Below are 15533 nucleotides of genomic sequence, written 5' to 3' on the forward strand. Positions count from 1 at the left end.
CTGCTCTGAAATGCAAACACCCAATGTTAGAAGCCTCGTGTCTCCCAGCTGCCCCACCGTTTTGTTCCCGGACAGGAATCAGCAGATGGAAACTGTTGAGAAGCAGCACTGCTCCTGAATCCTGGGCAGTAATGTGTGTGGGGACTCAGGCTCTTCTCCACTGTTTACAAACCTGAGGCCAAAATTGTTTTGGCCCCAGGTCCTTCAGTTACTTTTTGATGCAGATAGTAAGGCATGCTTGACCTCTGATCCTGGGAAGAGTCTGATTGTCTTAGATAAGGATGCCACTGTGAGCTTTCACCACTTACCCTGCTGGGCTAGGACACATCCTGGGCATTTTGTGCCTGTAATCGCTGATTTTGTGGAAACCTATGAAGAAGGTGATAATTGCCCAGTAATCAGGAACGTCCCCTCCCCTCCTATATGGTTTAGAACTAATAGCCCTGCAGTTGCCTGGAGGTAATTTTAAAAGAAGGTACCACCACTTTGTGTGCAAAATCTGAGTTTTCATTAATCTCCTGCCCTGCCCCCAGCTGACGCAGACAGGCGTGGTCTCCCCTGAAAGACCCTCAAAGTCTCAAAGACTAGGGCCTCCTCCAGTGTTTTCACAAGTGGAACTATTAGAACAACTCTCCCCTCCTTCTCAGGGCAGCCCAGAGGGAAGCCAGAGGGGCTGGGAGAGGATGGGCAGGAGGCCTGTCTGCTTCGTTGGACACTTACTGTACTTCTAGAAGATTCTCTGCTATACTTTGAAAAAGCTACCTGAGTAGTCCCTGAGGTTGACTCCTTTGAGAGGGACGTGGATATACTGATGAGACCTCTTCTCCCACCACATCAGAGCAAGCAACGGCCCTTACCCTGTCCCGGGGCTGCCCAACTGTCCTGTCCTTCAAAGTCTTGGCAGAACAGAAGGAAGTGGAGGTCCAAAGGTGTTCTTCCTGTATGAGCTCTTAGATCTTCAAATCTCATTTCAGGCCTGTGCATCATGGGCAAGCATATAAGAACTTGATTCCATTTTATAAATCTGAGAACTGGGGCTGGCTCGGAGAATTTAAATGGCTTAGGAAGGATAATGAAACCAGTGACAAAGTAGCCTTGGCAGAGCGGGGACAGCAGAGGCCGGAACCCAGAATCCCCTCAAACCAGCCGTGACCCACTTTCTCCCTCGACAGTGCCAGGTCTCCTCAGCCATAAAAAGGCTCACACAAGGGTTTTGGGTTTCTGGATTCCCGAGTTAAAATATTCCAAAGGGCTCTGAGGGGCCTTTTAACAGGGCTCTTTCAGTTTCAGAACAAAAATGTCAGAAGTTAGTTCTTTGAAGTAGAAAAGCCTTAGAGAGATCGATGGAGAAGAAATGAGTATTAGGGGTGGGAAAGCCCAGGCTCCAGATAAAGCGGGGTTAAAAACAGATAAGAGGGAAACACTAAGAATGACCTTATGCCAGAATATTTGAAAACTTAGACAAAGTGGACAAAGTCCCAGAAAGGTGTCAGTTACTGAAACTGATTAAAAAAAAAAAAAAAAAAGACGTTGGAACATCCTATGACCATTAAAATATTGACTCAGCAATGAAAAGCTTACCAAAAAGTAATCACCAGGCTCAGATGGTTCTACAGATGAATCATACAAATTTCCAAGGAAAACATCATTTTAATCCAATCTCTATAGGATAGAAACTCCTCTGTGAGCACAGGATACCCTTGCTCCGTGATTATGGAGGACGGAGCTAGGATTCCAGAATCTCAGAAATGCGGGTCAGATGGACACACGGGGAGTGGCCCCTGTCCCCCAGTCCTGTGTTCATGAGCAGAATCAGCCCCAAGGCCCTTTGCCTCTTGGTGCCCGAGTGGGTTGGGAGGGACCCAGCTGCCCACGTGTCTGGTCCCCTTGGCAGTGTCGATGTGTAATGCACAGGGCTCTGGGAGGCGAGGGCCGAGGTGTGTTGCCGGCGAGGGGGTCACTACCCTGTCGTGTCGTCACCCCACAATTGCCAGGACACCATGGAAGCAGAGCTGAGGCCACGGTGCTCAGCCCCAGGCCCCCACAACGGCCTTGGCTCAGGCCGGCCCCAGACCTCCTGTCTCAGGCTGTGGGTCGGAGGCTTGGGAGCACCAGGCGACCTCCATCCCTCTTCCCACGCAGAGCCAGCTCTGGAAGGCAGAGTTGCTCAGCAGTCCTTCTTGCCTTGAATGCAGGGTGCCTCGTGGGGGGTGGTCAGCCTGCGTACAGTGAGACATCACCGCCTTCCAGCTGGTGCTGTATTTCTGTCTACACACACGGCAGACACATCCCACTGGGTTCTTAAAACTCCTCACGTGGCCTCCGCTCAGTGCATGTGAATGGGGAGAGAAATCTCTCTTCCTCTTCTTATAAGAACATCAGTCCTATCAGATTAGGACCCCACCCTTGGACCTCATTAAACCTTAATTACTTCCTAAAAGCCCCATCTCCAGATACAGTCACATTGGAGTTAGGGCTTCAACACACAAGTTTTGGGGAGACACAATTCAGTCCATGGCACCCACCAAACAACATACAATACTCTAGTTCAAGTAGAAGTCAAGTGCATGATTTGAAAGTAAGGAGAAGCTGGCTGCAAGTCCTGGCTGGGTCATGGTTGTGAGGCCTCGCATGTGCACAGGGCTAGGTGGCTCCTGGCCTCTGGGCTCGAGACGTGGCCTCTTTCCTGGGTGGCTGTGTGACATGGAACTCTCCTGCGGTTGGAGGTGGAGAAGCAGCCCCGGGCTGGGGAAAGAGGACCCTCCTGCTGGGCTTCTCCCTTCCTTCTTGCTCTGAGCTGGGGAGGCAGGAGGCTGGAGCAGGTGCCAGGACCAGGTTCTTGGCCTCGTGAATGGGTCGCTGACAACCTCTGGGCCTCACATCCACCAGCTCATGCGCGGCTCTGGGGTTACTGGTGTGATTATGATACATTTATGGCAAAAGGGAGATTATTCAGTGGGTCTGACCTAATCACCCAATCTTTTGAAAGGAGAGTGTTTCCTCCTGCTGCAAGCAGAGAGGAGCTCATGGAGGCTCCAGGCAGAAGTTGAGGGGCCTGAAGGTGAAGGGGCCATGTGCCCAGGAGTGCGGGCAGCCTCGGAGTGCTGAAAGTTGCCCTTGTTGACAGCCAGCAAGGACATGGGATCTCACTCTTCAGACCAAACGTGGCCAGCATCTGCTGAAGCCTGTGTGAGCTGGGAGCAGATTCTCCCTTGGAACCCCCAAGAGAGTGCCAACGCCCGGATCTTGGGACTGAGCGGAGAGCCAGTCATGCCATGCTGGGGTAAGGCCTGGCTGTGTCTTAATTTGCCACGTTTGTGGAGAAGAAATAGGTGCAGCTGAACTTCCTGCTTCAAAGTCAGTGTCCTCTGCAGGGCATGCTCACCCGTACTCTCCTTTCTCCTTGGCTGCTTGGGAGAGCAGAGCCCCCTGGGCAGACAGGAAGCCACATGCAGAAAAGAGCTGGAGGTTCTGCCGCAGGCCTGGTGGTACTTGTCTCTGCAGCACACTCTGGCTTTCTGACCGATATGGACTCCTGACCATGCCAGGCTGCGTTGGCTGCAGCCCAGAAAGAAGCCAAATCAGAGGCCAGATGGACCGTGTTGAACCGAGCCGTGCACATGTGTACAGATGCCTGGTGCATGCAGATCAGCCGAGATAAGAAGTTCATTTCCTACATACTTTCTTCTCTATTTAAGTAGACATTTCTGGGCCTGACAGGTGATGATGTCTTTCAGTTTCTGGCTGACTATCACACATGTTCCCGTTTCACTCCCGAAGCTGCTCTTAGCATATCAGAAATGCACACAAAATGCATCTTTCTGGGCCCGCTTCCTTGTTTCCATCGGGGACACAGAGCCACCGCACCCCAGATAGCGCGTGAGAGCATTTCAATATGGAGAATAGGAAGGTTGAGCTAAGACATCTCATATTGTGAGTTGATTCAGATTCATAAATAAATTCTAAAACTGAAGCAGTTATAAAATTCCTGTGGAGGATGGTCACCCATGACCCAGCACATCTGAGTGCCTGGCCCATGCCAGGCGCTGGAGACACTGAGACAGAGGTCCCAGTCTTCACCCTGCAAGATGTGGTATAACTGTGGATGGGAGACAGAGAGCAGCAGTTGGCCCCCATGGGGTGTGCCATGTGGAGGATGGGGGTGCTGGGATATGGAGGAGTGAGGGGTCCATGGGATGTGCAGTGTGGAGAAGGAGGGTGCATCATGAAACATTTGGCCAGGGCTTTGACGGACATGTGGCAGCTTGCCAGGGAGAGGCTGGCAGGTGAGCAGCAGAAGGTGGCATTCAGGCAGTGGGTGGGAGGTCGCAGGTGTTGTTTTGGAGATAGGGCAGGCAGGTTGGTAAGCTGTAACTCTGTCTTCCCTCAGCTTGGAGAGGGTCAAAATGGGGCTGGAAGGGCCACTCCATGGGTGGTGAAGACCACCTGGGGGCCTCGGGGTGTTCACAGCTCCCCACGGGGTCTAACCATGAGGTCTGAGCCTGTCATAGCTGGAGAGTGTAGGGAAGAGGGCCAGAGGCCTCAGAAGGTCATGCTTAGCTCCTAGGGGGCCTCCTCCCCTGCTGCTCCCCACAGCCCAGCCAGGAAGCCTGGGCTTGCAAGATCCTACCCCTGAGATCAGCTTTCTTGCCCTGAGTGCGGAGGCTGCCGCTCCAAGGGCCCTGCTTTTCCTCAAATGCCATTATTAAGTCATAATTCCAATATAACGTACAGCTGTTTATAAAGCACATCCTCAATTTGTCATTGTAACAAGGTAAATGGGACAATTTTGGTTCCCCATTGCATAAAAAAATTTATCAAGAGGAAGCAAGCTTCAATTTAAGTGATATAGGATGCATTTTTAAAGAGGTCTGGCCTATTCACAGCACCCTTTAACCAGCACAGTTGTTACTTATTTTTTAATTAAAAAAAGCTTTATTGATCTATAGTTTACATACCATAAAACTCAATTTAAAGTTCAAAACAACTAAATGGTTTCCTCATGTTTAGAGCCATGTAACCGTCGCAATAATCTAATTTCAGGATATTTTCATCACTCCTAAAGAAACTTGTGTCTGTTAGCAGTTGCTCCCTATCCCCTCCTCCCAGACCTAGGCACTCAGTTGTCTGTGTTCTCTCTCTATGGATTTGCCCGTTCTGGATGCTTCATATAAATGGAATCATACAATATATGTCCTTTTGTATCTGGCTTCTTCTACTTTGCATAATGTTCTCAAGGTGCATCTGCATTGTAGCACGTGTCAGTGCTTCATTCCTTGTTATGGTTGAAGAGTATTCTACTGTATGGATGAACCACATTCTGTTTATCCATTCGTCAGTTGATGGCCATTTGGGTTGTTTCCACTCTTTGGCTGTTATGAATGATGCTGCTATGAACATTCATGTGCAAGTATTGTGTGGACCAATGTTTTCCTTTCTCTTGGGTAGATATCTGGGAGTGGAGTCTCTGGGTCCTGTGGTAACTCCGTGTTAGCATTTTGAGGAACTGCCAGACTGCCTCGGAAGTGGCTCTACCACTTTACATCCCCACCAGCAATGTATGAGGGTTTTCTCTACATCCAGAATTTGTGTTTTTGCTTAATTCAGCTTTTTATTTTGAGCTAACTGTAGATTCACGTGTAGGTATAAGAAACAATACAGAGAGATCCTGTGTATTCTTCACCCCATTTCCCCAGCAATAACATTATGCAGAACTATTGCACAATGTTGCAGCAGGATATGGACATTGGTACAGCCAAGACATAGAACAGTTCATCACCGCAGGGATGCCTCTTGCTGCCCTTACATGGCCACACCCACTTCCTTCCTCCCCATCTCCAGTCTTAAACCTGGCAACCACTAATCTGTTCTTCATTTCTCTAAGTGTGTCATTTAAGGAATAGCCTGTAAGTGAAATCATGCGGTATGTAGACTTTTGGTATTGGCATTTTCCATAATCCTCTGGAGATCCATCCAGGTTGTTGCTGAATCAATAGCTCATTCCTTTACTTCTGAGTCATGTTCTGTGGTGGGGAGGGACTACTGTTTGCTTACCCACTCACCTGTTGAAGGACATCTTGATCGTTTCCAGTTTGGGGCCAGTATGAACAAAGTTGCTGTGAACCCTCATGTACAGGTTTTTGTGTGAACATACATCTTAATTGCGCTGGCATGAATGTCTAGGAGTGCACTCGCTGGCCTGCATGGTAGGTGTATGTTTAGTTTATTGAGAAATTGTGCAAGTGTTTTCCAGGGTGACTGTACCGTTTTTCATTCCTGACAGCAAAGTATAGGGGACCCCATTTCTCTGCATCCTCGTCAGCATGTGGTGGTGTCACTGTTTTTTATTGAAACGATAGGTATGTAGTAATGTATCATTGTAGTTTTAATTTGCATTTCCCTCATGGCTATGATGTTGAACATCTTTTCATGTGATTATTTCCTATCTTTGTATCTTCTTTGGGGAAATGTCTGTTGATGTCTTTTGCCCATTTTCTAACTGGATCTATCTATTTATCTATCAGAATAGATAGATAATCTATTAGAATAGAGTCTAATAGAATAGAATATCTATTCATCCATCTATCATCTGTCTATTTATCAATCTGTCCATCTAACCATTTATCATCTATCTGTCTGTCTATGTATGTATGTATGTATGTATGTATGCATCCATCTATCTATCATCTATCATCTGTCTTTTACTCTTGAGCTCTGAGAGTTCTTTATATATTTTAGATACTAGTTCTTTGTTGGATATTTGTTTTTCAAACATTTTCTCCCAGTCTGTAGCTTGTCTTTTGATCCTCTTAACAAGGTTTTTGCAGAGCAGATATTTTTAATTTTGATGAAGTTCAGTTTATCAACTTTCCCTTTTATGGATTGTGCTTTTGGTGTCAAGAAGTCTTTGCCTGGCCCTAGATCCCCAAAATTTCTCTTATGTTTTTTCTAATAGTTTTATAATGTTATTATTTACTTTTTTTTTTTTTTTTTGGTGAGGAAGATCAGCCCTGTGCTAACATCTGCCAATCCTCCTCTTTTTTTTTTGCTGAGGAAGACTGGCCCTGGGCTAACATCCATGCCCATGGCCATCTTCCTCGACTTTATATGGGACGCCGCCACAGCATGGCTTGCCAAGCGGTGCGTCGGTGCACGCCCGGGATCCGAACCGGTGAACCCCGGGCTGCCAGCAGTGGAGCGTGTGCACTTAACCGCCTGCGCCACTGGGCCGGCCCCTATTTACTTTTACATATATGATATTTTTTTAATTAATATTTGCATAATGTGTGAGGTTTAGATCAAGGCTTATTTTTTTTGCTTATGGATGTCCAGTTGCTCCAGCACTGTTTGTTGAAAACACTACGCCTCCTCCATTGAATTGCTCTTGTACCTTTGTCAAAAATCAGTGGGCGTTTTTATGTGGGTCTATTTCTGAGTTCTGTGTTCTGTGCAATTGCCCTATGTGTTTATCCTTCCACACAGTCTTGATTATTGTGGCTATATCATAAATCTTGAAATCACATAGAGTGATTCCTCCCACTTTCTTGTTCTTTCTCAGAATGATTTTAGTTATTATTGTTTCTTTGCCTTTCTGTATAAGTTTTAGAATAATCTGGCCTATATCTACCAAAGACTTTGCTGGGATTTTGATAGGATTTTTGTTAAGCCTATCAACTTGGGGAGAATTGACGTCTTGACGATATTGAGTCTTCCAGTCCAAGAAAATGATATGTCTCTCCATTTATTTAGATCTTCTTTGACTCTTTAATCAGTGTTTTGTAGTTCTTAGCATGCAAGCCCTCTGCTTGTTTTGATAGATTTACACCTAAATATTCCATTTTTTGAATGATTTTAAATATTGTATTTTTAATACCAGTGTCCATGTATTCATTGCTAGTGTATAGAAATACAACTGATTTTTGTATGTTGATCTTGTATTCTATAACCTTCTTAACTCAACTATTGTTCTAGAAGTGTTTTTTTTTGGTATTGTTTTGTTTTGATTTTGTAGAGTCCTTTGTATTTCTTATGTAGACCATCATGCCATCTGCAAATAAATACAGTATTATTTCTTCCTTTCCGACGTGGATGCCTTTTATTTTTTTTTCTTAGCTTATTGCATTGACTGGACCTTCTAGTGCCATGTCAAATAAGGGTGGCGAGAGCTGATTTCCTTGCCTTGTTCCTGGTGAAAGTGTTCAGCGTTACACCATAAGTGTAATGTTAGCTGTAGGCTTTTTCTGGATGTTCTTTGTCAAGGTGAGGGGGTTCCCCTCTCTTCCTATTTTTCTGAGACTTTTCATCATTAATGGTTGTTGAATTTTGTCAAATTATTTTTCTGTATTAATTGCTATGTGATTTTATTTTTGTTGATATGGTGATTGATATTTCAATATTGAACTAGCATTGCATCCCCTGATTAAACCTCACTGGTCAGGTGTTTTTATGTATTGCTGAAATGCTAATAATTGTGTTAAGGGTTTTTACATCTGCTTTCTTCAAGGACATTGGTCTGTAGTTTTTCTCTTTTAGTCTTTGTATGGTTTTGGTGTCAGATAATATTAACTTTATAAAATGATTTGGGGTGTGTTTCCTCATCTATTTTATGGAAGATCTTATGTAGAATTAGTGTTAATTCTTCATATTCAGGAAAACTATCTGGATCTAGAGCTTTCTTTTGTATCAGTTTTTAAATAAAGAATTTAATTTTTTAACAGATATAGAGCTATTCAAATATTTTGTTGGTAGTATTTATTTCATGTTGGGTGAGGTGTAGTAGTTTGTGTTTTTCGAGAAATTGGTCCATTTCTTCTACATTGTTAAATTTATGTGTGAAGAATTATTACTATTCCTTTTATCCTTTTGATGTCTGCAGGGTCTGTAGTGATATCTCACTTCATTCCTGCTTTTGTTAATTTATGTCATTTCTCTCTTTCTCTCTAGTTTGTTGGTTTTTCTAGAGGTATGTAAATTTTACTGATATATTTAAAGAACCATCTTTTTAACTCATTGATTTCCTTTATTTATTTATTTTTTCTGTTTTCAGTTTTGTTGATTTCTTTTCATCTTTATTATTTTATTCCTTCTTCTGCTCTTGGCTTATTTTGCTCTTCTTTTTCTAGTTTCTTTAGATGGAATCTTAGATTATTTATTTGATACTTTTCTCTTTTTGAATATATGCATATAGTCTTATAAATTTCCCTCTCAGCACTACATGCCACAACTTTTGATATGTTGTATTTTCACTTTCATTCAGTTGTGTCTATTTAAAAAAATTTGATACAGGATACCTTTGGGATATCCTTTTGACTCATGGATTGTTTAGAAGTATTTTGCTTAATTTCCTAGTGTTTGGAGATTTTTTCTCTTGTTTTCTGCTCTTGATTTCTAGTTTGAGTCCATTATTGTCAGAGAACGTACTCTGTCATTTGAATTCTTTTAAATATGTTGAGGTTTGTTTTATGACCCAGAATATGGCCTACCTTGGTATATGTTCTGTGAGTGCTTAAAAAGAATGTGTATTTTGCACTTCTTGAGTGAGGTGTTCTATAAATGTTGATTAGGTACTGTTGGCTGATGGTGTTCTTGAGTTCTTCTGTATCATTGCTGATTTTTGCCCAGTTATCTGTCATTAATTGATATGGAGTATTTAAGTCTTCGATTGTAATTAGATTTGTCTGTTTCTCCTTTTGGTGCTGTCAGTTTTGGGTTCTCATATTTTGAAGCTGTGTTGTTTGGTGCATTTAGTCTTGCTATATCTTCTTGGTAGATTGACTCTTTTGTCGTTACATAATGTCTCTCTCTGACTTGTAAGTTTTTCCTTTGAAGTCTAGCTTATCTGATAATAATATAGCCACTCCTATTTTCTTTTGATTAATGTCTGCATTATATATTTTTTTCATCTTTTTCCTTCAACCTGCTTATATTATATTTTAAGTGAGTTTCTTGGTGATGCCATATAGTTGGGTCATGCTTTTTTATCCACTCTGCCAATCTCTGTTTTTTAATTTAAGTATTTGGAACATTTATATTTTATGTAATTACTGTTATGATAGACCTTAAGTCTGTCACTTTATTTTTTTTTCTGTTTTTTTCCTCTGTTTTCTTTTTTCTGCTTTCTTGTATGTTACTTGAATATTGTTTTAAAATTCAATTTTGATTAATTATTGTGACCTTGAGTGTATCTTTTTGTATAGTGTTTTTAGTGGTTGCTCTAGGTTTTACATTATGCATACATAACTTACCACATCCTACTGTTGTTAACATTTTACCAGATAGAGTGACGTGTAGAAACTCCACCTCCATCTTTGTCCCTCAAGCTCATTTATGATAAAATTGTGTTAAATATTTCTTCTATGTACATTTAGAGCCACATCAGGCAGTGTTACAGTATTTGCTTTAACCATCAAACAATGGAGAAGGGAAACTATTGTATTTATGCATATATTTGCTCTTACCATGTTCTTTCTTCCTTTTTGATATTCAAAGATCCTTTTCTCGTTTTCCTTCTGTTTAGAGGACTTCCTTTAGCCATTGTTTTAGGGCAAGTCTGCTGGTGACAAACTCTCTCAGTTTCCCTTCACCTAAGAATGTCTTGATTATCCTTCATTCCTAAAGGGTTCTGGGTTGACAGTTCTTTTCTCTCAGCACTTGAAAAATGTTGTGTCACTTTCTTGTGGCCTCTGCAGTTTCTGATGAAAAATCTGCTCTGATTCAAATTGTCTTTCCTGTATAGGTAAGGTATTGTTACTCTCTCACTGCTTTCAAGACTTGTTTTTTGTCTTTAGTTTTCTGAAGCTTGACTATGTTGCATCTTTGTGTGGATTTCTGTGGTTTGCCCTCTTTGGTGTTCTCTCAGTTTCCTGAATGTGTAGATTTGTGCTATTGTCAAATTTGGGAAATTTTCATCCATTATTTCTTTGAATATTTTTTCAGCCACCTTCTTTTTCCTCTTCTGTGACTCCATTGACATGGATGTTAGATCTTTGTTATAGTCCTATGGGTTCCTGTGTTTGTTATTATTTTTTTCAATCTGTTTTCTCTGTGTTCAGTTTAGGCAATTTCTATTGTTCTGCCTTCAAGTTCACTAAGCTTTCCTTTGTTCTTTCCATTCTGCTGTTGAGCGCATCTGTTGAGCTTTTTATTTTATGTTTTTTTTTTTTCAGTTTTACAATTTCCATTTGATTCTTCTTTATATCTTCTATTTCTTTGCTGGAGTTTCTATTTTTTCATTTTTGCAAGTGTGCTTGTGTTTTTTCACTGAATCATTCTTACTATGGCTGCTTTAAGATCCTGTTAGTTACTCTAATTATTCTGTTATCTTGGTGGTGGTGTCTGTTCCTTGATTGCCTTTATTCGTTTGTTGAGATTGTTCCGGTTCTTGGTATGCTGAGTGATTTCCAATTGGAACCTGAACACTTGAAGTATTATGTATGCAGCTCTGTGTCTTATTTGGGCCTTGTGTTTTGGCTGGTTTTCTGTGACTTCACTTGGCAGGGGAAAAGGGGGCCATCACCTGATACTGCCAGCTGGAGATAAAAGTCCAGGATCCACACTGGGCCTCTGTTGGGACTCATGGGGAGGAGGGTTCCTTCTTACTGCCATGCAGGAGAGAGAATTTTGTCTTTCTGACTGGGAGGGAGAAGCAGGCGAGCCCATGGCCTCCACTGACTCTGTGGAACAGGGGGCATGTGTTACCAGCCAGGAAGGCGGGGCTCTTTGTGTGGCCTCTTTGACACTCCATTGTGGGGTTGGTGCCTCCTCACAGCCTGAGGAGTGTGGAAGTTTGCATATTTTTCACTAGTTTGCCTGGAGTAGAGTGATATTGTCTAATAGTTTTCTTCTCGTGAGGCTGCCCCTATCTTGGTGCTTTGGCCAGAGAGAGCTGGCTTTTCTTGGAACTTCCTGTTGTGCCAACTGGCATTCTGGGTTGCTCACATCTCCAGCACTCAGCTGGGGATACACGAGGCAAAAAGAAAAGACCAGGGCTTCACCTCTGTGCCGTTCCTCAGTTCTGATATCTCTGCCTTCTTCTCTCTGCCTTTCAGAACCTTCTGATGACTGTTTTATGTGTAACATCCAGGACTTTTAGTGTACTTTGTAGGAGGAATAGGGAAAAGTACTTCTCCATCTTCCTGGAAGCAGAGTCCTCAGAATTGTTATTTAAATATCTAATGTTTATTAAGAATAGCACATTTATTTTAAGTCACATTTTGATAGTCAAGATAAACGTATTAAGGTTTTTGCATAGCCCTCATAGGATGCTGGGACACTTTGTATGACCCATATTCATAAATTTGTCCCTTTGATTTCCAGCTTTGTATCTTATTTTACTGGCTAGAACTTATCAATGTTGTGTCTGCTCCTGATAATGTTTATTGCTGCCTGGGGCTTTAGGACTGGGTTTGAGATTGGATGTGGGTTTCAGATAGTATCTTTATGATGTCAGTGAGCCGTTTTGTCCCAGGTTGTTTGCTGTTTTTGTTTTTCATCAGGGATGGGTGCTTGATCTCGTCAGATGCCTATTTTGCTCCCTATGGGAAAGGTTATGTACTTTGAGTCTTGGTTATTGATGTGTATTGGCTTTAGGTACTACCACTAATCTTGTGGATGGAGCTAATGTTGAGCCTTTGGTCAGAAATACAGCCTGCCATTAGGAACTTCAAATGACAGTGGCTCTCACAAGAGTGAGAAAGCTCTTTTCCTCTCATATGCACCTTCCAGGCAGGCATTTTATGGTTGATGTGGCAGATCTGATCCATGCAACCCTCACAACCCAGTCTCTATCTACTTAAATGGTTTGCCATTGCTAGTGTGTGGCTTTCATCCTTGTGAACCAAGGTCGTGGGTAGAGATCCAGCCATCATGACTATATCCCCTGCAACAGCAGCAAGGAAGAGAAGAAGAACAAGCTGTCTTTAAGGAATATTCCAGAAGCTCCCACATGATCCTTCAACTTCTGTCTCCTTGGCCACATATAGCTGCACAGGGGGCTGGACAGTGTAGTGTTTATTCCAGGTCACCAAGTCCCCAGATGAGAATAAGGGGCTAGATTGTGGTGCTAGATGTGGAGAAGGGATCCAGGAACAGTGGCTGACTGCCACAGCCATCTCTCCCAGCACCCTGTGCCCCAGCCAGTGTTCCCCTGTGCTGGGGGCTGTGTGCCTGGGCCTCCAGCAGCCTCTTCCCCCGTCCTTTGGGATTGGCACTTGCCAGCCCCCAGTGCTCTCCCATCATCTCTTGAGGTCCAGGCTGGTCAGTGTCCCCTCTGCCTTTCAATCCCTCTTTCTTTCCTGGTGTAGCCCCTTGGTCTGTGACTCTTGGTCTCTCCGTCACCTCAGCTTCCCTGCCCTAACTCCAAATCATGCAGGGAAGCTGAGGTGATGGAGAGACCAAGAGTCCTAAAGGTGTTCCCTCAGATGGGGTCCCCCGCAGGTTGCAGTTCTCTCAGGAAAGTGGTTCCAGGGGTGGTGAGAGAGGGGTGTTTGGAGAATACTGACTGTTAAGGAAGGTGTGAGATAGGCCGTCTTGGGCAATGGGGTGAGGAGTGAGGCTGGAAGGGCCTGGTTGGAGGCAGCAACGTTTCCTCCCTGTGACCTCCTGCTCACTCAGCTGGTGTGCACGGGAAGGCTGGGTGTTCTGCAGGTGATGCCGGCACCTGTCCAGTGCCTCGGGAGTGAGTTGCCTATGGAATGACCATCCAGACTGGGGTGTGGACCCACCTCAGCTCCTGGGGCCAGGCAGGGTCTGCAGGACTGGACTGTGTGCCGGCCATGTGTGAGGAGGGTCTGCATCCCCTCATCCAGGGAAGCTCCTCAGTGCCAATCTCACTGGGGTGGGTGTGTCAAGGAAGTGCAAGGGAGGACCCTGCTGTATCATGCAGGTCCATCTCTCCTGTCCAGGAGCGGCTGCTCATGAGTCTCTTGCCCCGGAATGTCGCCATGGAGATGAAGGAGGACTTCCTGAAGCCCCCCGAGAGGATTTTCCACAAGATTTACATCCAGCGGCATGACAACGTGAGGTAGGGCTGGCGCTGGCCTGGTGGTGGGCCCAGGGAGCTGAGGTGGGAGGTGACGAGTTGGAGGTGATGTTGGAAGTAGAGGTGATGGTAGAGGTAGAGTTGATAAAGGAGATAGAAGTGATGGAGGAAGTGGGGGTGATGGAGGAGGTAGGGGGTGATGGAGAAGGTGAAGGTGATGAAGGAGATGGGGGTGATGAAGGAGATGGGGGTGATGGTAGAGATGGGGGTAATAGAGGAGGTGGGGGTAATGGAGGAGGTAGGGGGTGATGGAGGAGGTGGGAGTGATGGAGGAGGTGGGGGATGATGGTAGAGGTGGGGTAATGGAGGTGGTGGGCATAATGGAGAAGGTAAGGGGTGATGGAGGAGGTGGGGTGGTGGAGGAGGTGGGAGGTCATGGATGGAGGTGGAAGATGATGATAGAGATGAGAGGTGATAGTATAGGTTGGAGGTGATGGCAGAGGTGGGCAGTGGACCCCATTTGTGAGGAGGGGAGGAGGCAGGTGTGAGTCAGGAGGCCCAGGTGAGCACCTGCCATTCAGGGAAGCAGGTCCCACAGGAGGAGTGGGGCTGGTAGCTTCTTGGGAGATGCATGTCACAGCTGCTCTTTCCCATTATTTTAGCACCTTCTATTTTGTATGTTGTCTAGAGAGGGTCAGAACTCTGTCCCTAAGCCAGGTTTGGGCAGTATGACATTCTGGGCTTGGAATTTGCTCGCACTGGGTTAACAGCTGAGCGTTATTCTCGTTGGTGCCAAGATCTGGCAGGCGTCCTCCTTCTCTCTGCTCATCTCATGACATCTCCAGGAGGTAGGGGTTATTGTTCCCGTTTTACACTTGGGGAAACTGAGTCCTCAAAGTGAACCAGCTTGCCCCAGATACTCTGAGGTTTGCTTGTTTGTTTTTAAAGATTCTGTTAAAAACCATTTTATTCTATTAAATCATGCATTCCCTTTCAAAGTACTTGGAATAGCTGAGTGTAGCCTGTTTGGGAATAGCACTTTCCACAAGTGTCTCTCAGGTAGGAGATGGTGGTTTGAAGGACGGAAGTGCTCTCCATTCTTGCTGTTCTTTGCTGACTCTTCTGGGTGTTGGTGTAAGGCCTCCCTCCTCACTGGGCCCCTGCAGACACAAAAGGATAAGAAGAACCTCATTCTGTCTGTGTTGAGTGCTGCAGACTGGGTCTCCATGGCTGGTACTTGTTCATCTGAAATGAGCTGAGGCCTGCTGCTGCCAGCCCCTCCCCGTCAGGATCCCAGCCGTCCCTGTGTGCAAGCCAGTATGGCTAACTGCTGTCTGGTGGGTGCACTCACTCCCACCATCGTGCCTCTTGGTTAGGACCAGTGTCATCCTCCTACAGAGGGGCACAATGAAGTCAGGTGGGGTTAAGGCCCAGTGTGTGGGGTCAGCATTGGAGACCAGGCAGGACAGATCTCCCTGCTGGATACTTGGTTCCATTTAATGTCATCACACTCCTGTGATCCACAGGCACTGTCACCTCCACTTCATAGGTGAGG

General features: G+C 44.8%; 1 protein-coding gene across 4 annotated transcripts in view; it reads left to right on the top strand.

The window, feature by feature from the left end:
- ADCY1 (adenylate cyclase 1) overlaps nucleotides 1–15533 on the top strand; it is a 153225-nt gene that overhangs the window by 31676 nt on the left and 106016 nt on the right. For all 4 annotated transcript variants that reach the window (XM_058534764.1, XM_058534765.1, XM_058534768.1 and 1 more), the window contains exon 3: nucleotides 13902–14020. In XM_058534764.1, coding sequence (XP_058390747.1) covers nucleotides 13902–14020 — 119 coding nt within the window. The remainder of the gene's footprint in view (nucleotides 1–13901; nucleotides 14021–15533) is intronic.

This window comes from Diceros bicornis, chromosome 41 (genome assembly GCF_020826845.1).
Source record: "Diceros bicornis minor isolate mBicDic1 chromosome 41, mDicBic1.mat.cur, whole genome shotgun sequence".
Classification (NCBI taxonomy): Eukaryota; Metazoa; Chordata; class Mammalia; order Perissodactyla; family Rhinocerotidae; genus Diceros; species Diceros bicornis.